General features: G+C 36.2%; 1 protein-coding gene across 2 annotated transcripts in view; it reads left to right on the top strand.

Moving 5' to 3' along the window:
* Positions 1–26,855, top strand: part of LOC105465595 (spermatogenesis associated 16) — a 264,722-nt gene that overhangs the window by 72,895 nt on the left and 164,972 nt on the right. For both annotated transcript variants that reach the window (XM_071091250.1, XM_071091251.1), the window contains one exon: positions 22,487–22,632. In XM_071091250.1, the coding sequence (XP_070947351.1) occupies positions 22,487–22,632 (146 nt within the window). The remainder of the gene's footprint in view (positions 1–22,486; positions 22,633–26,855) is intronic.

Here is a 26,855-nt window from a genome sequence, read left to right as displayed (position 1 = left end):
AAGATATTTTATTTTATTTGTAACTATTTCAAATGGGATTGCTTTCTTGGCATATAGAAATGCTTCTGACTTTTGTAAGTTGATTTTGTATCCTGCAATTTTGCTGAATTTGCTTATCAGTTTTTTGGTGGCATCTTTAGATTTTTCTAAATGTAAGATTATATCACATGCAACTAAGGCTAGTTTGATGTCTTCCTTTCTAATTTGGACGTCCTTTGTTCCTTTCTGTTGTTTATTTGTTCTGACTAGGGATTCTAGTACTATGTTGAATAAAAGTGGTGAAAGTGGGCATCTTTTTTTTTTTTTTTTTTTTTTTTTTTGAGACAGTCTTGTTCTGTTGCCCGAGCTGGAATGCACTGACATGATCTTGGTTCACTGCAATCTTTGTCTCCTGGGTTCACACAATTCTCGTGCCTCAGCCTCCTGAGTGGCTGGGATTACAGGTGTGAGCCAGCACACCTGCCTAATTTTTGTATTTTTAGTAGAGACGGGATTTCACCATGTTGGACAGGCTGGTCTTGAACTTCTGGCCTCAAGTGATCCATCCGCCTTGGCCTCCCAAAGTGCTGGGATTACAGCTATAAGCCACTACACCTGGCTGAAAGTGGGTATCTTTGTCATGTTTCAGGTCTTAGAGGAAAGGTGTTCAGTTTGTCCCCTTTCAATATGATACTAACTGTGGATGTTATATAAATGGCTTTTATCAAGTTGAGGCATGTGCCCGCTATGCCCTTTTTTTTTTTTTTTTTTTTTTTTTTGTCTTTTTATCATGAAGAGAATGTTGAATTTTATCAAATGCTGTTACTGGTATCTATTGAAATAATCATATAGTTTTTGTCCTTTATTAAGTTGATATGGTGTATTACGTTTATTGATGTGTGTATGTTGAACCATCCTTGCATCACTGGGATAAATTCTACTTGATCATAAGGAATGATCTTTACAATGTGTTGTTGAATTTGGTTAGCAAATATTTTGTTGAGGATTTTTGTATCTGTGGCCATCAGAGATATTGGCCTGTAGTATTCTTTTTTGGTTATCTCTTTTTCTGGTTTTGGTATCAGAGTGATACTGACCTCACAGAATAGGTTTTGAAGTATTTCCTTCTCCTCAACTTTTTAGAATAGTTCAAGTAGGAATGGTATTAATTCTTCTTTGTATATTTGGTAGAATTCAGCAGTGAAGTCATGAGGTCCTGGGCTTTTCTTTGATGAGAGACTATTATTGCTTCTATTTCATTTCTTGTTATTGGTCTATTCAGGTTTTGGATTTCTCGATGGTTCAATCTTGGCATGTTGCATGTGTCTAGAAATTCATCTGTTTCTTCTAGTTTTTCCAATTTATTGATGTATAGTTGCTCATAATAGTCTCTAATGATCCTTTGAATTTCTGTGCTATCAGTTGTAATGTCTCCTTCCTTTTTGTCTCCAATTTTATTTATTTGGCTCTTCTTTTTTTCTTAGTCTTGCTAAAAGTTTGTTAATTTTGTTTATCTTTTAAGAAGCCACTTTTTATTTCATTATGTATTTTTGTTTTTAGTATCAAGTTCATTTATTTCTTCTATGAATTGTATTTCGTTCGTTCTTTGTTTTTGTTTTTTTTTTTTTTTTACTAATTTGGGATTTGGTTTGCTCTTACTTTTCTAGTACTTAACAATATACCATTAGATTGTTCATTTGAAGTTTTTCTACTTTTTTGATGTAGACATTTATTGCTATAAACTTCCCTCTTAGCACTGTTTTTGCTGTATTGCATAGGTTTTAGTATGCTGTGCTTCCATTTTCATTTGTTTTAAGAAATTTTTCAATTTTCTTTTAAATTTCTTAAAAACCCCCTGGTCATTCAGGAGCAAATTGGTTAATTTCCATGTGTTTGTATGGCTTGTCTCTGGTACTATATTTTAACTTCTTGCTTTTTATTCTTTGTGTGTCTGTTATAGGTTTTGTTTTGTGGTTACTATCATGATTGCAAATAACATCTTATAACCAATTATTTTAAAAAATAACTGATTACAAGGAAAAGAAAAAAGCAAAGAAGCAAAAACAAAACTACAAACATCTACACTTTAACCCTTTTCTCCCACTTTTTGACTTTTTATTGTCTCTATTCATATATTTTATACTGTCTATATCTAAATAGTAGTTGTAGTTATTATTTTTGATAGGTTTGTCTTTTAGTCTTCCTACTAAAGATATGAGTGATTTAAACATTGCAATCACAGTGTTAGAGTATTCTGTGTTTGTTTGTATACTTACTATTACTAGTGAGTTTTATACCATCAGATGATTTCTTGTTATTCATTAACATCCTTTTATTTAAAGTTGAAGAACTTTCTTCAGCACTTCTTTTAAGACCAGCCTAGTGTAGATGAAGTCCCTCAGCTTTTGTTTGTCTCCTCCATGTTTGAAGGATATTTTTGCTGGGTGTAATATTCTATGTTGAAAGTTACTTTCCTTCAGTACTTTGAATGTCATTCCACTCTCTCTTGGCCTGTAAGGATTCCACTGAGAAATCTGCTGCTAGGTATATCACAATTCTTTTTATTTTTATTTGTTTCTTTTATATTACTGCTTTTTGGATTCCTTCTTTATCCTTGAGCTTTGAGAATTTGATTACTATATACCATAGTCTTATTTCTGTTGGATCTGCTTGTCGTTCTTTGACTTTCTTGTACCTGGACATTCATATCTTTCTATAGGTTTGGAAAGTTCTCTGTTATTATTTCTTCAAATTAATTTTTACTCCTATTTCTCTCTCCACATCTTCTTCAAGGTCGGTAACTCTTAGATTTGTCCTTTTTAGGCTTTCTTTTTTTCTTTTTCTTCCCAACTTTTATTTTAGGTTCAGGGAGTGTACATGCAGGTTTATTACATGGGTAAATTGCATGTCAAGGGGCTTTGGTGTACAAATAACTTTGTCACCCAGGTAATCAGAATAGTGCCCAATAGGTAGTTTTTCAATACTCACCCTCCTCCCATTCTCCATCTTCAAGTAGGCTCTAGTTTCTATTGTCCCCTTTATTGTGTCCATGTGTACTCAATGTTTAGCTCCCACTTATAAGTGAAAATATGTGGTATTTGTTTTCTGTTCCAACATTAATTCACGTAGGATAATGGCCTCCAACATCATCCATGTTGCTGCAAAGGATTCTTTTTTATGGTTATGTAGTATTCCATGGTGTTTAGGTATCACATTTTCTTTGTTCAGCCCACTGTTGTTGGGCATCTAGCTTGATTTCATGTCTTTTGGAAGGTATTTTCTAGATCTTGTAGGACTGCTTCATTCATTTTTATTCTTTTTCCTTTCTCTCCTCTGATTGTATATGTTAATATAGCCTGCCTTTGAGCTCACTAAATCTGTCTTCTGCTTGATCAATTTTGGTATTGAGAAACTCTGATGCATTTATCAGTTTGTCAATTGAATTTTTCAGCTCCAGAATTTCTGTTTAATTTCTTATTATTTAAGAATCTTTGTTTCTCTAATGAAATCATGAATTCCTTTCCTGTATTATCTTAAAGTTCATTTATCTTGCTCAAGACAGCTGTTTTGAATTTTCTGTCTGAAAGTTCACATATCTCTGTCACTCTAGGAGTGGCCACTGGTGGCTTATTTAGACCATTTGATGAGGTCATGTTTTCCTGAATATTCTTGCTGCTTATGGATGTTTGTTTATGCCTGGGCATTAAAGAGTTAGGTATTTTTTCTAGTCTCTGCAGTCTGGGCTTGTTTGTATCTATTCTTCTGGAGAGGGCTTTTTATGAATTCAAAAGCGATTGAGCACTGTGACCTAAGCCTGTGGTCACTGCAGCCATTTCAGCTCTAGGTAGTACCCTAAGCCCAAGACTACTGTAACTCTTGCAGAGTTAAATACCCAGCCTTAGTGGACTTGAGTAGGATAAAGAAGAATTCCTTGGCTTACTAGGAAATGTCTTTTGCTCTCTTCCCTCTCTTTCCCCCGGTGAGAAGTCTCTCCATGCTGGGCTGCCTGGAGTTGGAGGAAGGGTTGACACAGGCACTCCCAAGGCCATCATAGCTAACACTGTGCGGGGTCACATCTGAAGTCTTGCAGACAAGAACAATACTGGGGCTCACCCAGGGCCTGTGACCACTACTGCCTGGCTGCTGATGATGTTTATTCAAAGCCCAAAACCACATTAGTCAGCAGATGTTGAATTCTACCAGGATGGATCCATGCCATGAAGCCAGCAGATCCCCTTCTGGCCCAGGGCATATCTAGAAATGCTATCCAGCACCAAATGCCTGGAATTTGGTGCTTCAGAAATCTGGTGCTCTATTTTACTGTGGCTGAGCTGGTACCGAAATTGCAAGGCACAGTCCACTGTACTCTTCTTTCTGCTTCCCCCAAGTGGAAGGAGCCCTGCCTGGAGTTGGGGGAGTAGAGATACAGGCACTCCCTTGACTACTACGGCCAGTGTCTCACGGCTGCACGCACCCCAAGTACACTACCTCTGGGATCAGTGCAACACCATGGCTTGCCCTAGAATGGCAGTCCTTGTAGCCTGACTACCACTCGATTCATTTCTGGCCCCAGGCCACTTTAGTCAGCTGGTAAATAAAACAGCTGGAACTCAGGCTCCTCATACTGGGGCAGGGAATTCCCCTCTGGCCCCAGGCTGATCTACTATTCCAGCAGATTTCTGCTCTATGTTGTGTTCTGTTGTGACAGGGCAGCACTGAGTTCCAATGCAAAGTCCAACACTCACTTTACTCTCCCTCCCGCAAGCACACAGATTCTTTCTCTGTGCTGCTCTGCCTGGGGTTGGTGGTGTAGGCAGTGCAAGACTTTATTTTCTGCCCTCTTTAATACTGCTCTCCATGATACTGTGTTCCAACCTGGTGTTGTGGTTGCTCACCTAATATTTTTTTGGTTCTTATGAAAGTGATTTCCTGTGTGGGTAATTGTTAAATTTTGTGCTGTTGTTGGGGAACAATTGCAAAAGTGTTCTATTTGGCCATCTAGCTCTTCCTCCTATCTCCCTCACATTCTTTTTAGAAATACTGCTCTCAAAATTGGGATATTAACCAGATGCCAGTACTATTTGAACTAAGAAGCAGGAGAGATGGAAGTTGCTTTAAGAGAGCATTTCCCAAAATGAATTCCACAAAACTATAGGTCCTCAAGATGTTCTTTTTTTAAAAAAATGTGTTTGTTGAAGGAAGGGGATTCTGTTGTCAAATAAGTTTGTGGACTGTTGTATGCCATATATTTCTCTTAAATATCTGCAATATACATCAGTAGGTTAAATGGTTTTAGTAGTCCTGCAATGAAGCATATCACAAGCTTATTTGATCTGAGAAACTTTGTTAATATAATAACTCCTTAACATCCTGTAGAACAGACAGTTTCAGAACAGTTTTTTTTTTTTCCTGAAAGAACCTGTGGTACTAGAAGAAAAGGAAGAACAGTAGTTGTAGAGACCCAACTTGTGCCATAACTCACACTGTACACCTTCACATGAGTTTGTGGATGAGAAATTTAGAAAAGAAATTCTTACAGAAATAGATGTATTTCTCTGCTTGTAATAGACTAAATTATCAGTCCCAATTTTTCATCATTCCTCTTCCTGCCAAGTCATCACGTTCTATATCTACATTCTGGCAGTATTCTCAGGTCTTGACTTTGGGCTTGGCTATAACCAGGGGGATGTTAATGGACCTGAAATAGGCAAAGCTTTTAATGTGCTTGCACAGTTGTCTTACCCTCCCATATTCCTGCATTTTCCATGAGAATAACATGTCTCATGAAAAGCATACATCTGTTGTTATAAGTCCTAGTTAACATACAGTTAACTCCATCCTAGGGCTAAGCTTGGCTGAACACAACCTAGATTGCCCACCCATAGTCCAACCTGCAGATGTGTGGACAAGATTACATATTATTGTTGTCAATGAGTTTTTGAGTGGTTTGTTTTGCAATATTTTCATGACAATTGCTAAATAATGTACAGGGAGCTTGCACCAAAATAATTAATACTGCTATAAATGTACATGAAAGCTGGGATTAAAATCAAATGATATATCATAAAGCACTGAACTTGAGGATTATTGGTTTTTTGAATTCCCTTCAATTTTGTGTGTGTGTGTGTGTGCGTGTGGGTGTGATGGAGTTTCGCTCTGTTGCTCAGGCTGAAGTGCAGTGGTGTGATCTCAACTCACTGCAACCTCTGCCTCCCAGGTTCAAGCAATTCTCCTGCCTCAGCCTCCCGAGTAGCTGGGATTACAGGTGCGTGCCACCATGCCCAGCTAACTTTTTTTGTATTTTTAGTAAGACAAGGTTTCACCATGTTGGTCAGGCTGGTCTCAAACTCCTGACCTCAGGTGATCAGCCTGCCTCAGTCTCCCAAAGTGCTGGGATTATAGGCATGAGCCACCGCACCCAGCCTCACTTCCGTCTTCTGTATGTCACCTTCCTTTTTCTATCCATAAATCTTCTTCCACCCAGTGGCTGCACTGGAGTCTCTGAGTCTACTACAGCTTGGGAGGCTGCCCAATTCATGAATCATGCATTACTCAATTAAACTTTTTAAAATTTCATTCAGCTGAAGTCTTTCTTTTATAAGCATATAACTTTTTAATATCTAACTTGCCTTAATTTGGTTATTCCAACATTTCTAAGCAAAATATACACTCCCAGATAGCCCAATTTTCCCCACTTACATTTAAACAAAATGACATTATTAAAAATATTTAATTAATGGAAATGCAAATTGGAAAATATCTGTAGTAAATCTGCAGTTTATTAAGCCAAAAGGCCTCATAAAAACTCAGTTATTATCCAATGTCCTAAAAAATATTAATTTTTGTCTTACTACTGTTCAGCAAAAGAATAGACTAGAAACTCCCATGCCTAGTGAGCTGTTGGTTCTGGCATGCTAGACTTTGGCTGACCAGGCTGCTCACTGCTACTAACCAAGGCCTTCATCATTGGACCCAGACCAGGACAACTGTGATCTTCATAAGAACCATGCCCCTTTTCTCTCTGTAAAACCTCCACCATCTCTTCTTTTTCTCACTCTGACCTAACCGTATAGTCCTTCTTCTTTCCACTTTTGCATGTTCTAGCCTTCTCTGCTTCTTGAATTAGTGAACTACCTACTTCATTTATAAAATAGGTGATTGCAAAACATAAGTGATTAATGCAAGTAAAAGTGCCTTAAATGATTGCTCCATACATGTTGACCTATCTCTTTTCCTGCATATCCTACATTCTATTATTTCCTCAATGCTAGTCTACTGATATATAGATACAGATGATATGGATATAGATATTGATATAGATAGTATATAGACAAGTATAGACATGGATAAATTGGTCATAAATTAATAAAGCAATATTAATAATGGCTGTTGGGATTCACATTTGTTCCTCTAAGACAGGGTTCCCCAAGATTGGCCTGCTAGGAATAGGGCCGCACAGCAGGAGGTGAGTGGGGGCCAGTGAGCATTACTTCCTGAACTCCACCTACTGTCAGATCAGTGGGGGCATTAGATTCTCACAGGAGCACAAACTCTATTGTGAACTGCATATGCGAGGTATCTAGCTAAGTTGTGAGCTCTTTATGAAAATCTAACTAAAGGCTGATGATCTGAGGTGGAACCGTTTTGTCCCAAAACCATCCACCTTCCACCCCATCCATGGAAAACATTTTTTCCATGAAACCAGTCCCTGGTGCCAAAAACGTTGAGAATGACTGCTCTAATATTTAACTGTGGCTAACATTAATGGCCAGTTGAGAAGCAGTATTTTATACTACCTAGAGGACATAGGATCTAAATGAGACAGCAAACCTGAATTTCAATCATAGCTCTAACACTTATTGTCTGAAAAGTTAGTCAGACTTATCTCATCAGAAAATTTGGAGTTATAATATTAAATAAGATTTAATAAGATACCATCTATATATTTAATGGGATACAATATATAAAGAGCTTAAGTCAATGCTAATCACATAGCACTCAATAAACGCTAGCTATTAGTCAAAGTACAAGATCTGAGTTTGCATGTGATAATGTATTTATTTTACAGTACAAATAACTACCTTAAAATAAACACACTACTAACATTTTAATTTTAAAGTCATTACCTTTATGAGTTAAAATGCAGGGCAAGAAGGAAGAAGGTTTATTATTTTAATTCATCTCCCTCCTGCTATGTTTCCAATCTGCTTTTCACATTAGGTAACTGGAGTTTAGGGGTATCCCTGATACAAAAACTCTGAAGGTTAATGTGTATCATCTACATGCTTCAGAGCATAAGCAAATTACTAGCTGGTCAGATCAAGGTGAAACACAGTGGAATGAACCCACTGTGGCCACGCCTCTATTTTAAGGCAAAAAAAAAAAAAAAAAAAACAGACTGAAGCACAGCTGTTTTAACAAACAGCAGTGGGAGTGATTAATTACTTTTTACTGTCATTCAATAGCTTGTCACCCAGGGAGTAACCTCATTTTGCATAAATTTAATAGAGATCACACCATGGCCTACCTGGCTGAAAAGCATTGTTCCTGAAACCCTGATAGTACTTTTAAGTCCACTGATGTGTGAACATAATTCTTTGCATCTCTTAGCCCTACATACTCTGTCTCTCCCAGGGAGATACTTTAGTAGATCTATGTGGCACCATGTGGAAAGTTACAAGTGATGAGCTTGCAGATTCATTCCTCTTTCATGTAACAAAATGATAAGAGAATGTAAAACCAATGGATGTTATTCTACAGCGTAGAGCTTCTTTCCACCCTGTTAAGGGAGCATAAAAGATATTTATTAAAATTGAAAACTATTAATTGCAAGACCCCTGATGTCTTGAACATTTAGTTTGGTATCTGAAAAGAAATTTTAAAGATACCATTAAGGAATCTGCAAGTTAGGATGCTGGCTAATTGATGTGCATATTTCTCATCCCTCCATATACATTAACCCACAGGAAGAGATTTTTAAAAAGTACAATAACTATGAAAATCTATGAAGCACCAAGTGAGATTTCTGAAAACCAAATCCCCAAGAAAGAACAGCAGATAAAAAGTAGATTGTTACCTACAACCATTGCATGCCCGACCCAGAGACACAAGACTCTTGCAACTAGAGTGCCGACAGTATCTGCTCCCTTCTGCTCAAGGACTTACATCTGGGGCTCTCAGTGCTATTTTATCCCCTAGTTAGTATCTCTCTCTGTATATCCATGTACAAATGTTAATCTCATTTATCATGTCCAACGTGGAAATGGACAAGTGTGGTATACTTCATTTTGAGATACGATGTTGGTAAGAAGAGGTGGTGAAAGAAAGAGTGGTGAACTCGGTGACTGAAGTCTGGGATTCTTTTTCCCCTTCCAATTCTGGCAAAGGGAGTTCTATATGTAAAAGGTCCAACAGCACTGAAGTGAGTTGCAGGTGAACCCAGTAAAACCACCAGCTCAATCTATTAGCAATCATTTGGCTTGGATTAGTCTCTTATTATACAAAGATAGACCTTTGAATAGATGCTACACAGTGAAAAAAAAATGGAAGCATTAAACTCAGCTAGAATCCAGAAACCATATTTCCAAAAGAAAATCATTGAGAGTTGTAAAGAAAAGGTCTACTGAATTTCTAACAGAGGTGCTACATAGTAAGATTTTTTTTTTTTTTTTTTTTTTTTTTTTTTTTTTTTTTTTGAGACGGAGTCTCGCTCTGCCGCCCAGGCTGGAGTGCAGTGGCGCGATCTCAGCTCACTGCAAGCTCCGCCTCCCGGGTTCACGCCATTCTCCTGCCTCAGCCTCCCAAGTAGCTGGGACTACAGACGCCCGCCACCTCGTCCGGCTAATTTTTCGTATCTTTTTAGTAGAGACGGGGTTTCACCGTGTTAGCCAGGATGGTCTCGATCTCCTGACCTCGTGATCCACCCGTCTCGGCCTCCCAAAGTGCTGGGATTACAGGCTTGAGTCACCGCGCCCGGCCCCATAGTAAGATTTAAAAAGTAATGAGTAGCATAACTTAAGACAACTAGCATGAACCTTCCATTTAACAAATCAATTCTAGCATCTGCTATTAATGGGGGCAAATCACTAAATCTTTTAGCACAGATTTTTATACCTGTAACATAAGGCAATAGTAAGTGTTTTATTGACTTCATGGAAATTTTGAGAAATTAAGTACAATTATGCATATGAAAATATCTTAGAAGTTGTAAAAAGTCTTTAGTTATGGAATCTTTAATATTGTTTATTTTTAAAGCTTATCCTCCACATTTACAATTTGATCTTATCTCATATTGGTTACGTGCTTATTACATCTAGTTTAAAATTCATCCTGTAATTTAATTTTTTTATAATTTTATTTTTCCTCTAATTCTCTAATTTAAATTACTTTTTCAAAATACCTAAAAGAATACTGACTTTTAAAATTATTTTTTATATTTTGATTCAAGAGAACATCCTTAGGATTCGGTGTTGGACCTTCTCGCTTCTCTATCTTTGGCTTTGTTTCTTTCTTTTCGGATGGAGTTTCGCGGTTGTCGCCCGGGCTGCAGTGCAATGGTGTGATAGCTCACAGCAACCTCTGCTTCCCAGGTTCCAGCAATTCTCCTGCCTCAGCCTCCTGAGTAGCTGAGATTACAGGTGCCCACCACCATACCTGGCTAATTTTTTTATTTTTAGTAGAGACTGGGTTTCACCATGTTGGCCAGGCTGGTCTCAAACTCCTGACCTCAGGTGATCCACCCGCCTCAGCCTCCCAAAGTGCTGGGATTACAGGCACGAGCCACCGTGCCCAGCCGGCTCTGTTTTCTCTACATTAGATTCCTTCTCAGGCTGACTTTCCTCCACATAACAAAGAGTCACTCAATGCTTGGCTTCTGTGCAAACATAGCATCTGTACACTGAAAAAAAAAAAAAAAAAAAAAGCTACCAAATGGGATAGAGACATTTATCCAGAGGAGTTCATTTATGTGGGATGGGAAAAGAAATGCGTAACATGTCCAAACCCCATGCTTCCATGGCTGAACTCACAGAAATTAACAATAACAAAAAAATACAGTAAAAACATAACATACAAATCATAAAGGAACTAAGTAGATAATCCATAAATGATTAAACATAAATGAGTAACAAATACGCAAAAAAAAGGTCTAATCTTACAAGTAACTGAGAAAAGTAGGTGGTAAAGTTTTTAAAAATAATAGCCCAAACTTTCTTAACTAACTCTCAGTAAAAAAGGTGGAAAGAAAAGCTGTGAATTTTTTTCCTAAGTAAAGCAAAGAAGCATACAACGAATTTATACAAAGGAAAAAGTAAGATAAATGAGCTAAGCATTCAACTAAAGACATTAGCATACTATCACATTGGAGATGAAAAACAAAAACAAAAACAAAGACATTAGTAAAAGAACGAAGAAAACAAAAACCGAAGGAAAGCAAAAGAGGAAGGGAAAAAAAAAAAAGCCAAGATAAAACCCAAAACTAATGAATTAGAAAGCAGAATACAAGACTTAATCAATTAATCTAAGAGTTTGTTGTTTTTAGAGAAAGCACAATAATCAAACCTCGGGCAATTCTAGTAAAGAAATACAGTAAACAAAACTACAACGTGCTAAGAATGAGCCACAGGGGATGACACCACTAGCACATAGGCATTCGAAATGTTCTAAGAATATCATGTTCTCTACTGTAAGGACAGATTTTAAAAAGTTAATAAAATCTATGATTTTTTTTTTTTTTTTTTTTTTTTTTTGAGACGGAGTCTTGCTCTGTCGCCCAGGCTGGAGTGCAGTGGTCGGATCTCAGCTCACTGCAAGCTCCGCCTCCCGGGTTCACGCCATTCTCCTGCCTCAGCCTCCCGAGTAGCTGGGACTACGGGCGCCCGCCACCTCGCCCGGCTAGTTTTTTGTATTTTTTAGTAGAGACGGGGTTTCACCGTGTCAGCCAGGATGGTCTCGATCTCCTGACCTCGTGATCCACCCGTCTCGGCCTCCCAAAGTGCTGGGATTACAGGCTTGAGCCACCGCGCCCGGCCAAAATCCATGATTTTCTAGAAAAATAAAAATAAACAAAATTAAGGCAAAATGTGGAAAACCTGAACAGAATGATTAAAAAGAAAAAAAGAGGTGAAGGGAGCAGGGCTTAGACTTTTTCAACTATTTTAGAATGTTTCGGAGTATTTAAAAAGATGGCAATCTTTCCAGTCTTTCCAGTTTGTGTTATAAAGCTAGCATAAGCCTGATAACAAAACATGATAAACTTATAATAAATGACACATTTTTAAAAATTAATTATATATTCAGTAAATGAAAATAAGTGAAAAAATTTAGAACAGCCTAATTTAAAAGGAATAAAATGTATGAGCAAACAGTATACACATGGCCAATAAACATAGGAGACTGAGCTAGTAATTGATTTTGAGGTGAGGTTCCATTTTTGTCCATCTAATTATCAAAGAACAAATATAGTGAAACATTGCTAATATTTAGTGTAGGTACTAGTATACAGAAACAAGAACTTTTACCTTGTTGCAAAAGTATAAAACTTTTCTGGAGAGCACTTTTATGATGTATATTCTAAAGTATTAGTATTTTCTGGATTCGATTGTATACTCCTGACTCAGCAACTCCAATATGTAAGCATACATTATAACAGGTAGAATATAACAATTTGAAAATGATCAAACCCGTGGGCAAGATGTATACACAAGGCTGTTCATTGTACATTATGTATGATACTGAGAATTTTCAGTGTCACTAGAAAAACTTATCATTAGGGAAACCATTAAATGGAGATCTAATAAAATTATGCAGCCACTTATAATAATGATACATATATTTATTAATGTGAAAATGTTCATGATATATTCAGAGAAACAAACAGATTACATAGTAGTATGGATAACAATACCATCTTTGTAAATGGATGGAGATAGAAATTCATATAGAAATAGTAACACTATAGATATAGATATATCCATGATAGTATCTAATGGTGGCCCCTTTTTAATAATAGAATTTTGAGTTTTTTTCTTTATAATTTCTGAATTGTGTAAAGTCCCAACAGGTTGCTAGAGTTTTTTTCTCTATCTGTCATGAAGAACTAGTTCTACTTTGTTGTATTTCTGTCCCAATCTATTGTGGACCAATACTTTGTTAAATATAGGAAAAAAGAATTACTAGAAAAATGAAGTAAAAATAAGACATAAAAATACAAATTCTATTTTTTTATTATGAGATTTAATAGATGTAATGTTTTTCTGTTGAATTGCTATAAAAGTTTCTAAACGCTTACTCTGTTTTTGTACTTAATGTGGATCTGTAGTTCATGGAATGGCACTATGTGGCTCTGGTGTGTGATTAAACGCACAGACTCTAGGGCCAGATGTTTGGGGAGAATCCCACACACTAACTTAACAGTATTTAAATGTTTGCATTTATTATCACTAGCATTGGCTTATAAAATGAACTATAAAGTAAATAATGAAAATAAAGTGAATGATACAGCCAACAATCTTGAAACACTCTCCTGAAATACAGAGGTGAAAAAAATCGGAGATCCTAATAGATAGGAATAATAAAGGTGAAAGATGCAGCTTAAGAATTACTTTCTTAAGAAAGAAAACACTCTAGGCCAGCTACAGTGGCTCACGCCTGTAATCCCAGCACTTTGGGAGGCCAAGGCGGGTCAAGAGGTCATGCGATCGAGACCATCCTGGCTAACACGGTGAAACCCCGTCTTTACTAAAAAATACAAAAAAAAAAATTATCCAGGCAGTGTGGCGGCAGGCACCTGTAGTCCCAGCTACTCGGGAGGTTGAGGCAGAAGAATGGCGTGAACCCGGGAGGCGGAGCTTGCAGTGAGTCAAGATATTGCCACTGCACTCCAGCCTGGGCCACAGAGCTAGACTGTCCCAAGAAAAAAAAAAGAAAGAAAAAGAAAACACTGTAGTTGAAATGTAACTGAAGAAAACTTTTCTAAGTTAGAAAAATAAATACATGAGTACGCAAACACAGAAGTTATCTTTTTTCAGGCAAAATACATGAAAATAGAACATATGTGGACTCCCAGTAGTAGTAATTTTGAGTTATAAAAAGAAAAATAATACTACACATTTGGGAGAAAGAAGGAAACTTCAACATAAGAAGTTATTTTAAATTATGCCTGGTTTCATTTAAAAAGCATTTTTTTTTTCTTGTCTGCATGGGAAATACCATAATGTAAATGGCAGTCTATGTATTTACAGAAAAAATGATTATGTCCCAAAAAAACACATTTCTTTTTTGTTTGTTTGTTTGTTTGAGACAGAGTCTCACTCTGTTGCCCAGGTTGGAGTGCGATGGTACGATCTCAGGTCACTGCAACCTCTGCTTCCCGGGTTCAAGAGATTCTCCTGCCTCAGCCTCCCTAGTAGTTGGGGTTATAGGCTCCCGCCACCACTCCCAGCTAATTTTTTGTATTTTTAGTAGAGATGGGGTTTTACTATGTTGGCCAGGCTGGTCTTGAACTCCTGACCTCAGGCGATCCACCCGCCTCGGCCTCCCAAAGTGCAGAGATTACAGGTATGAGCCACTGTGCCTGGCATTTCTTACATGTCAGCAAAATACATTCTTAGCTATTCATGAGCTTAGAAAAGTTACCATCCACATTTGCTCTTTTTGAAAAAAATTACTTGTAAATAAGTGCTAACAAACTAAAAGATCATTAAGAAAAATGAAAACAAAAATGACAAAGTCGTTATACAGAAGGACTTGCCAATTTCCTTCTATGAATATCACTAAACACAATCCTCATCTTATAGCAAATGTCCTAAAACAACAGACATCATAATGAAGATGTGGAGGGGCTGATGTACCCTTCTATAACGGCTTGTGAATGAAACTTCAAAACAAACTTCATTATGAGTTGTCCTGTTTTGTTTTGTTTTTTTGAGATGGAGTTTCACTCTTGTTGCCCAGGCTGGAGTGCAATGGCACGATCTCAGCTCACTGCAACCTCCGCCTCCCGGGTTCAAGCCACTCTCCTGCCTCAGCCTCCTGAGTAGCTGGGATTAGGTGCGCGCCACCATGCCTGGCTAATTTTTGTATTTTTAGTAGAGACAGGGTTTCGCCGTGTTGGTCAGGCTGGTCTTGAACTCTTGACCTTGTGATCTGCCCTCCTCAGCCTCCGAAACTGCTGGAATTACAGGCATGAGCCACCATGCCTGGCCCATTATGAGTTGTTACTCCTCATTATAGAAATCTATCTAAAACTTAACACAGTAAAACCTTACGGAAAATTCCTTCCTTTAGATATGATTTATCCTGTCATCCAAAACCCCAGTAAAACATGATTAAAATTGTCCTGAATAAAATAAAGGAAGGAATAAAATTAAATACATCTAACTTTTAACATTATTATTTTTAATTAAATTTTACTTTAAGATAATTGTAGATTCATAGGCAGTTGTAATACAGAGAGATCTCATGTACCGTTTATGCACTTTCTCCCAGAGGCAATATCTTGCAGAACTAGAATATTAACACCAAGGCAATCCACTAATCTTAAGATTTTTTATTTTACTTGAACTTTCGCTCATGTACATGTGTGCGTGTCTTATGTCTGTGCAATTTTATGACATGTAAATCTGCATATCCACCTACTAAATTCAAGACACATTACAGTTCCCTCACTACAGGATTCATTTTTGTTGACTTTTGTAAACACAACACTTATGCATTCCCTAGTTCCTCATTATCACTAATCTATTCTCCATTCCTATGATTGTGTCACATAATCATATTTTATGTAACAGTTTGAGATCAGATATTTTACTCAGCATATTCCCTAGAGATTCATTCAAGTCATTGCATGGATCAATAGTTGGTGCCTTCTCACAGCAAAGTAGTGTTCTTAGTATGGATGTACCAGTTTGTTGAATAATTCACCCATTGAAGGATATCTAGATCACTTACAGTTTGGGACTATTATAAATGAAGTTGCTATGAACATTCTTGTACAGATTTTTGTGTGAATATAAGAATTTCTCTGGAATAAGTGCTCTGGAGTGGAACTGTTGAGTTGTATAAATGACTTAAAAACTGTTTTCTCCATATTGCTTTCTCTAGTGGCTGTACCATTTCACACTACTATCAGCAATGTAGGATGGAACAATCCATTTTCTCAACATTCTCAGTTTTTGATGTTGCCACTATCGTTTTATTTTAGCCATTGTGTAGGTGTGCAGTGATACCTCATTGTAGTTTCAATTTGCATTTCTCTAATGAATAATGATGTCAAACATATTTTTATGTGTTTATTTGCATATGTATGAAATGGTTTTTCATGTCTTTTGTTCACTTTCAAATTAGATTATTTTGGGGATTTTTACCATTGAGTTTTTATTCCATTATAGTCAGAGAACATGCTCTGAATTATTTCAGTTTTCTCATTGTGTTGAGGTTTGTTTTATAGCCCAGGATACGGTCTATATTGGTGAATTTTCTACGGGCATGTAAGAAAAATGTGTATTCTTCCAGTGAGTGGAATGTTTTACATATGTGTTTTCTTTCTTTTTTCTTTATTTCTTCTTAAAAAAAAAAAGGATACATGTGCAGAAAGTTCAGGTTTTTTGCATACGTGTACGTGTGCCATGGTGGTTTGCTGCATCTGTTGACATGTCCTCTAAGTTCCCTCCCCTCAAAGCCCACCCCTCAATAGACCCTGGTGTGTGTTGTTCCCCTCTCTGTGTCCATGAGTTCTCAGTGTTCGACTCCCATTTATGAATGAGAATATGCGGTGTTTAGTTTTCTGTTCCTATGTTAGTTTGCTGAGGGTGATGGCTTCCAGCTTCATCCATGTCCCTGCAAAGGACACGGTCTCATTCCTTTTATGGTTGCATAGTATTCCATGGTGTATATGTACCACATTTTCTTTATCCAGTCTATCACTGACAGGTATTTGGGTTGGTTCCATGTCTTTGCTATTGCAAATTGTGCTATAATAAGCATACGTGTGCATGTGTCTTTATAGCAGAATAATTTATATTCCTTTGGGTATATACCAGGTAATGGGGTTGCCGGGTCCTATGTTTTTTATTCCTATGTATAATATATACATGCATGTATGTCAGTTACATCCTGTTAGTTGATTGTGTTGTTCAGATCTATCTTTACTGGTTTTCTTTCTAATATTTCTGTCATTTGCTGAGAGGGGAATATTGAAATCTTCAACTATAATTGTAACATGTAACATAATTATAATTAACATGCTTTTATTTACCAACTTAAAAAAAAAGCAGAGCATATGAAAAAGCAGTGTAAAAATTATGTAATATATCTTCTATTATGACACAAAAACACAAAATGTGTAGAAAGAAATATGGGGAAAATTAATGGTAATTATATATATGGTGATAGGGTTATGGATAATTTTTTCCCCATCTTTAGATGTTTTTATAATTTCCAAAAACCTTACAAATTACCAATTGATGATTATACATATCCTTATTTGTAGACATTTGATGACTCAAACAGTGCCATGCTTTTCCAGATTTATAGTTATCTTCTAAATTGTCAGGGATCACTGAAAATTTTATTCCAGGATACAGTGAGGAAACACTCATCAGGCAGAATTTTAATAAAGGAGAAACTATTAGCAATATTAATCTGGATAATGATGATCCTAATTAAAGAAAAATGTGTGGTTGCATTTTTAAGAATGTGGCTCACCATATATTATTTAATATTATTTCTGCAACTAATGTAGTTTATGTTATTTGTATCTGTTTTTAAACAAACCTTGAAATCCCTTTGTGCACAATTCTAAAAGCTAGATATTTATTTCTTAAAAGAACTTTGAGAAACCTTATTAAAATTTGAGCTTATGATTCCAATTTAGTACTGACATTTCCCATCATTATTATTATTATTATTATTATTATTATTATTATTATTATTATTATTTGAGACTGAGTCTCAGTCTGTCACCCAGGCTGGAGTGCAGTGGTGCAATCTTGGCTCATTGCAAACTCTGCCTCCTGGGTTCAAGCAACTCTCCTGCTTCATCCTCCCTAGTAGCTGGGAATACAGGTGCCCGCCACCATGCCTAGCTAATTTTTTATTTTTAATACATATGGGGTTTCGCCATGTTGGCCAAGCAGGTGATCCGCCTGCCTCGGCCTCCCAAAGTGCAGGTATTACAGGCATGAGCCACCGTGCCAGGCCTGAAATTTCATTTTTAATATCTAGGTTCTTATCAAAACAACAGCTATACTCATAAGAATTTAGACTGCATTTTTCCCTTAAATATTGACTTTTAATTTGTCCATACTGTATTCAAAAATATTTTAGGGTTTCTTTTGAAATAAAAAGTTAACTCCTAACTTAATTTTTCCTAATTAAAAGTCTTCTCGGTGATACACTATTTCAAATAATTTAAAAGTTTTTATTCCTTATCTCCATGACTTATTATACCAAAGATTTAAATTATACATTTCTAGACAAATACTGTTTGTTTTAAGGTGAACAAAGTCGCCCTTCCTAGATTTAAATAAATTCACACCACATTAAATTTCTTCATCTTCTGGAGAATTAACTGCTCAGTCTATACAAATGTCTATATGGAAATTTTAAAATTTAGTAAAATATCTGAAATGTGTTTCATGGTTCTGATGCCAACGTTTTGTCTACATGTACCTATAACTCTACCTCTAACTTCAACACATTTTTTTAACAGTTTACCTTATTGCAAAGCTTAATTCAAAGATGTGCTACTTTGGAAGAGAATAAATAAAGCAATCTTCGACACAGTCAGTAAAATTCTCAATCTTACAATACTTGATTGGTAAAGCAAGAATTCAACGAACATACATAAAGTCTACCCAGCAGGCTGCCTATTTTCTGATTTTAACATGAACTGAAGAATTATCCTTATCTTTCACTGCTGTCTTTCAGCTTGGTTTCATGAAGTATTCTTCATGTTAAGATAGATGATTTTTCTTTCTTTTCTTGCCTTGAATCTTATACAAGTAAAGACTTTTCACTTCTCTCAGTGTTTATAGACAAAGCCTTTACAGTTATGAAATCTGAAGGTGGCTTCCTCCTGCCTGCCATGAAAAACCTGCATGTCCTCATGGAAACTACTCACTGAATGACTTCCACATTATCCCATAAAAAGTGGTTGGGGCGCGGTGGCTCACGCCTGTAATCCCAGCACTTTGGGAGACCGAGGCAGGTGGATAACCCGAGGTCAGGAGTTCGAGACCAGACTGGCCATCATGGTGAAACCCTGTCTCTACTGAAAATACAAAATTAGCCAAATGTGGTGGCATACCCCTGTAGTCCTAGCTACTTGGGAGGCTGAGACAGGAGAATCGCTTGAACCCGGGAGGCGGAGGCTGAAGTGAGCCAAGATGGCGCCACTGCACTCCAGCCTGAGCAAGACAGAGTGAGACTCTGTCTCAAGAAAAAAAAAAAAAAGTGTGCCTAAAGGGAGGCTCTTCCGCACCATCACATCAGAGAGAAACAAGGATAGGAAGGGGCAAAGACCACAAGACATCTTGTTTCTTTTTTAAGATTTTATGTGAAGAGGAGATTTGAGTATTTAAGATTTGAAGAAATAAAGGCTGATTTCATTTAAAGATAAAATTAATTGAGCCAAGCGCAGTGGCTCATGCCTGTAATCCCAGCACTTTGGAAGGCTGAGGCGAGCAGATTACTTGAGGTCAGGAGTTCGATACCCAGCCTGGCCAAAATGGTGAAATCCCGTCAGTACTAAAAATACAAAAATTGACCGGGTGCGGTGGCTCACCCTTGTAATCCCAGAACTTTGGGAAGCCAAGGTGGGCGGATCACGAGGTCAGAAGACTGAGGTCATCCTGGCTCACTCGGTGAAATCCCGTCTCTACTACAAATACAAAAAATTAGCCGGGCTTGGTGGCACGTGCCTGTAATCTCAGCTACTCTGGAGGCTGAGGCAGGAGAATCGCTTGAACCTGGGAGGCGCAGGTTGCTGTGAGCAGAGGTTGCACCACTGCACGCCAGCCTGGGAGATAGAGCCAGACTCTGTCTTAAAAAAAAAAAAAAAAAAAAAAAAAGGTAGATAAAATTAATTGAGAAGATCTGGAATGTTAATATAAGATATTGATAAATAAAACTACATAATTTCTACTAATTTTGTTTTTTATTTATTTGTGTTTTTATAGTCATGTCGTAAAAAAATCTTTCTTTCATGGAAAACTCTGTTTAGGTATTTCTGGATCCTGTGGGATCAGATTGACAGAAGAAAGGAGATGCTATCTCCAATTGACATCTTCAAACTATCATGCTTGGTAAAATTATGTTTTAAAACCTGTTTACAGCCACACTTGACACTTCTGAGGCCAGATTCTCTAGAATAATTACTAAATCTGGGTTAAATGCTTTCTCTCTTTTATTACCAATTTTATCAGGTGGCCTTTATGAAGCATCCAAACTTAGCATTGACTGAGGCCATTTCCAGTGTATCTTCCACAAATAGTCTTTGCTAATTTTTTTCAAAATAATTGAGAGAAGTGTTTTATGTATTCTGAGAGCCTTTACAAAACATGAGGGAAAGTTGACACTTTTCCAAAAAATTATTTGTGGGTGGAATTCCTACATTTTATCATGTGTATATTATTACTACCAGAAAAGGGGTAATAGCTTAAATATCTAAATATTTATTATAATTAATAATAAAAAGATTTACTTGTCAATAGAAATAGGTAAGGAATAAGAAAGGGGAATTTATATAGAGCTAAAAATAGACAAGATTTATGAAAAAATCCTAATCAATTCAAATTAAAATGTAAAGAGAGCAATTTTGTCTGGTATATAGTAGATGCTCATAAGTATTTTTTACTAAATGAAGAAAGTAACATATTTCATTTATCCAACCGACAAAGGGTTTTAAAAATAATATGAATCTCCAGGATTAATAAGATATCCAAGCAAAAGAAAATAGCATTAGGTAACTACCAATTCAGACTGTGGATATTGAACATCTAGATTCTAGATTTTTTTTAGCCTTTAGTCTTTTTTTAGCCTTTACTAAGAAAGTAAGTGCATTTTAGAACAGAATATAACCACATTCAAATTACAAACTGCATTTTAAAAAATGACAATAGCATTAATATAAATGGCAAAACCATCTCAAGACTTAACCTATAAAAGAAAATTTATTTTAAACTATGTCATTTAAGCAAACAGGATTTAAAATACAAGAAATTTTATGCTAAAGGATATATAAATAAGTATTAACTGCAAATACTACTATCTCTGGCAAGAAAATTTCCCCCAGTATATGCACAGATGGAGGTAGAAAAGAGCAAAAAAGGCGATATCCTGAGTAAGGTCACTGAAAAAGATAGGACTTCTTTTCCATCAGTCTTAATTCCAAAGAACAGTAGAAAACTCCGAGGAGGAAAAAAAAGTGCTGATCTTCCCTTGTCATATTATTGACACTTCGTAATGTTTGGGGATCTCCAAAAAAATTAATTATTTTCTTTCTCTAGAGTTTATCTATGATGCCCAGAAACCATTGACTTCTTGGAACTTTTATTTTTTATTTATTTATTTTTTTTTTTTTAATTTTTTTTTTTTTTTTTTTTTGAGACGGAGTCTGGCTCTGTCGCCCGGGCTGGAGTGCAGTGGCCGGATCTCAGCTCACTGCAAGCTCCGCCCCCCGGGTTCCCGCCATTCTCCTGCCTCAGCCTCCCGAGTAGCTGGGACTACAGGCGCCGCCACCACGCCCGGCTAGTTTTTTTGTATTTTTTTTAGTAGAGACGGGGTTTCACCGTGTTCGCCAGGATGGTCTCGATCTCCTAACCTCGTGATCCGCCCGTCTCGGCCTCCCAAAGTGCTGGGATTACAGGCTTGAGCCACCGCGCCCGGCCGGAACTTTTATTAAGAATTCATATTCTTGCCATGTTTTTCAGATACTGTGTCCTCTGCCAATAAATTCTAATAAATTTTCACTTCTTTTCTTTCAATAACATACTAGAGAATATGATTCAGACTCAAATTAATCACCGATCATGTTAATGGCTCCTAGGAGTTTACTTCCGATACCTCTTGTTGTATTAAATCAAACTTGATAGTGTGCTAGATCATGGCTCAGCTGGGTTTTCATAAAAGCACTGGTATTTAATATGATTTATGCCTGGCTTTCTGTTAATATCTTTGGTTATTGTGTGCTTTATTTTTAAAACAGACATTCTTAGCAACTGGCACTCCTTTAAAACCTATCATACTTTTAAAATATTTTACAGGAAGCATTTTACAGTAAAACGTGTCCTTTATCTTATATTATAGTCACTTAATAGTGAACAGGAACAATTTATTTAATTTATAATAAAAATATGAATATTTTACTTGTGGTTTGGAAAAAGTATCATATATACTTTTAACATATATACAAAACATATATAAATAAAATGTACACGTGTTTTGTTTATTTAAAAGGTAAATTACATGAAAGATTATTAGGATGTTGAAAGTATTCTATTTTTTAAAGCTTTGCAGCAAAGGAGCAGTTCTGGAAGAACCATTTGATGCATCTGCGGAAGATATAGCAAGCGTGGCGAGTTTCATTGAGACAAAGCTTGTTACCTGTTATCTACGGATGAGGAAACCAGATCTTGCCCTGAATCATGCACACAGGTAAAATCATATACTAATAAGTGCAAGTAAATGCTGTTCATGCTAGTGAAGGGTACTATCTGAGCCTGCCTGATCACCTTCCATTTTATTTCAATTTAAAGAAGAAACAAACCACATTTATTTACTGCTTGGTTTATATCAAGTGAGGCAATCGTGGAGACCACAAAAATCTCAAAACCTAATGGAAGAAATAGAGACGCAAGAAACTATTCATAATGCAGGGCAAAGCTAAGAGGCAGACAACTGCAGAAGCAAATTGCTATGGGAAGAAAGGAGGGAGAGAACAGGTAAATAAAGGAGGTGGTATTCAAAGGTAAGAAGGATTGTCAAAACTGCAGTTGTGGAATGGTAGAAGGGAATTCTGACTGTGAAGTATGAGCCAAGACTTGAAAGTTTATGGCTTATTTGGTGATCACATTAGCTGATTCAAAGGATCCTTTGGACAGCTTTCCAAAGGTATGAAATACTTTTTATCTCGGTCCTTAAAATTTTCTTTTTTATATTTCTATTCTTCTTTAGAAGTATGTATCTGTGTGTCACTATATGACTTCCTAGAGTCCCCAGAGTTACCCAGGCCTGTCTTTTCTTCTATAAAAATGTACCTCTCCTATATTTTATGTTTTAGGGGTCTTTCTCTCATGCGTGATAATCAGTTTTAACCTGCAGCAAAGATAAAGAGATTATATTATGCCTTTCAACAGACTCTTTCCTTGAAATTGTGATGACTCTATCCCTCCCTGTCTGACTTTGAGCAATTTACCTAGAACTTTTGTGTTGTTCATTTTCTCATCTCACTTCCTGTACTTCTTTTGGATACAAATGGCAAACTAATATCAAAATGAAAATATAATTTCTGCTCTCTTAATAACCAACTGGGGAACATGATTATCAGTTATATTAAGACTAATTTGTAAATGGGAGATTTATTAGCACGGTAAAAGTCATTTACAAACTCACATCCACTAGGATGTAAAAGTTGTTTCTACCCAAGATTTTTCACAGCCCTAGTAGTGAACTTAAACTTGACCTCAAGAACCTACAGACAACAAAATCACTTTGAAATTCACAAGACAACCTGTTTGAAACCCATTCTCCCTCTTAAGTAAACTACAAAACCTAGAGGCAGATTCCCTTTGACATTAAAAGAAAATTTTAATCCCTACATTATCTGGAAATATTTTATGCAGCCATAGTTTTCAAAAAACATCAAGATATATGGTGGGTCAGAGAATTTTGTTCTATTTCCATTTGAAAGAAGAAATATTGGAAAGGTAATGTGTATTTCAGTATGTCAAAATATTGCAACTTCTGGGCTACCTGGGTGATTTGTGGGAAAAATATTTGTGAACTATTTACAGACTAGACTAAAAAAATATTCGATCATGCAAAAGAAAAGAACATAAATAAGTAAAAATTTTAAACTTAGAAATAAACATTTGCAAGCTATTTATAGACTTCAAAATATTCATAAAATCCAAAGGCATGCATAAACAATAATATATTGAGATGCACTGAAAGTAATCATACTTCACCTTCTCCATGGTTATAATCATACATAAAAAGGGCCACCTATATGGCCTACATTTTAAAGGAAATATTTCCTGGATATCAGAATAGTTTGATGAATTTTTGAATCATATTTAATAATAAAAGGGTTCCAAATGGCATGGTCATGTCAAAATGTAATTAATTCATTGTTGTTAAAAGTAAGAAACAGTAAGTAAGAATTCAGTAAAAAAAAAAAAAAAAAAAAAAAAGTAATGAGAACGAAAGATCAAAACTTCCACTGTAATCCAAATATAAGAACCACAAGATGCTGCAGTTCCTGAGAATGCAAAAATCAGCTTCAGTAGGTTCACTATTTAGAATTAGAAAATTTCTGCTTTGAAACTAAGAGTGCTTTTTCAAGACCTTGAAAACTACTGAATTGAATGTATTTAACAGTGAATAGTAAAATTATCTTTCCTATTATATTAGAATTAACTTTTGTAAAATAATTTTTGCTGCTGTTCCTAAGTTGAACATTAAGTAGGAAATGTAAATCAATAAAGGTTAAACAGTCAATTCATACAATTAATAATGCACCAAATGAAATAAATCATTTTGCTGGTCTGGTCATAGTGCAGAACTGCGTAAGTCAGTACATATGATTTTAATATCAAAACATCTTGAAAGATCTTAGATTTTAAAACCATCTGAAATACAATCAACAAATGTGTTTTATAAAATAAGTTAATTAGGATATTTACTCTATAAATAGCTTACAACCATTAGTTATATACTCAATGCAGAATTCTGCTTTTGTATTATTATCACATTGTGAAAGTTGATACTAATCATGAATCAAAATTAAAATATTCCTTTTTTGCATTTATTTGCATTTGCTGAAGCATTTTCTCTTTAATTTTATGGAAATGTGAGGTCTACTGCATATTTTTAGGAGACTCGTTAATACAAAAATTAGCTTAAAAACTATCATGTAGTTTTGCTTCTGATAAAAATAAATGCATATTGTTTTGTTATAGAGAAGACTACAAGAACCCTAACTTTATGGTTTTAAGATCAACAAAGATATGTTTTGAAATTAATCAGCTAAGCATTGCCATTTAAACTAAAATAGTCAACGATACAAAGACTCTGAAAACAACTATTATCAAAATGGCTCTTCTTTTTATTCATAACATATCCAAAGTGGCAAATATAAGTATTATTTTTTACTTCAACCAAAAGTAATGCTTAGACTCTCCTAATACATTAACTCTCTGCTCACTTCATTAAACCAGTGCCACTGTTTATCAGAAGATGTTTTGAACATTTCTAGAGACCAATTTGTAATTACTGCTTTCATATCAAGATTAAAAATTCTATGATTCTTTTCTTATTATATAAATATATTTTGATATACATACAATTTTGTTGCCACAAGGTGGCAGACAAGATGAAGTCTAAAATACCAAACATGTAAGAAAAATCCCTATTTTAAAAATTATTTTATAATAGTAGTATCTACATTCATTCATTCATTTTAAAAAACTTATTAAATATTTCCACCGAGCCGGGCGCGGTGGCTCAAGCCTGTAATCCCAGCACTTTGGGAGGCCGAGACGGGTGGATCACGAGGTCAGGAGATCGAGACCATCCTGGCTAACACGGTGAAACCCCGTCTCCACTAAAAAATACAAAAAACTAGCCGGGCGAGGTGGCGGGCGCCTGTAGTGCCAGCTACTCGGGAGGCTGAGGCAGGAGAATGGCGGGAACCCGGGAGGCGGAGCTTGCAGTGAGCCGAGATCTGGTCACTGCGCTCCAGCCTGGGCGACAGAGCAAGACTCCGTCTCAAAAAAAAAAAAAAAAAATATTTCCACCAAGAGCCTATTCCTGTGCTAGGCAGTAGAGAGACAGTTATAAATAGAAAATACATGATGCTTATACACCAGCAGAAGTAGCAAACAAAGTGTAAATAAATAAATAAATATTGGCATATATATGAGATGAAGAGTATGATAAATGCTGTGAAGGAAATCAATGTAAGTTATGTTGCAGAGGCAGCATAATATATTTAGTCAGAGCACAAAGTCCAGAATGTGACTGCCTAGGTTCAAATTATGACTCCTCCACTCACTAGACTGAATTTAGTTTTCAATAAAACTAGGTTATAATAGTACTACTTCACAAGCACTATTTCACAAGGTTTTGTGAAAAATAATTATAAACCCATGAATTTTTTATTCTAACCATGACACAGTTATTGGTACTGAATCTGCCTTCTTGCTGTAAACAACTGTAAAACTGAACAAAATATAAGAGGCAACTGTTTTGAGGCCTTGGACAATGGTTAGAGCAGGACTGTGGTCCCTGAAAGAAGGAGAATACACATGATGAGCCCCATAATCTTCTCAGCTTTTTGCTCGGTTTATTTTTCTGCCCTAGTTCAGGGACATGGATATCAAGTTAAACTGCAGTCTCACCAAACCTAAGAGGCCAAGATTAGAATAGCAAGGCTGCCAAGGAAGCTATAATTACAGGAAACATGGCCAAGAAAGAGGCAGTTGTGTGAAAGGGTGGAGAGACAGAAGTCTGCATGGGAATTTACTGTAAGTTCTTAGCCAAGATCTGTGCCATGCATGTGAGGAAAGAGATTCCATGTAGCAGAAATTGCCTGCCACAGAACTAAGTGCTAAATGGAAATGACCTGCAGTGCTTGGAGATGTTGATGTTGGAGTACT

Source organism: Macaca nemestrina, chromosome 2 (genome assembly GCF_043159975.1).
Source record: "Macaca nemestrina isolate mMacNem1 chromosome 2, mMacNem.hap1, whole genome shotgun sequence".
NCBI lineage: Eukaryota > Metazoa > Chordata > Mammalia > Primates > Cercopithecidae > Macaca > Macaca nemestrina.
The sequence above is the reverse complement of the archived record's forward strand: the minus strand, read 5'-3'. Positions and strand labels throughout refer to the sequence as shown.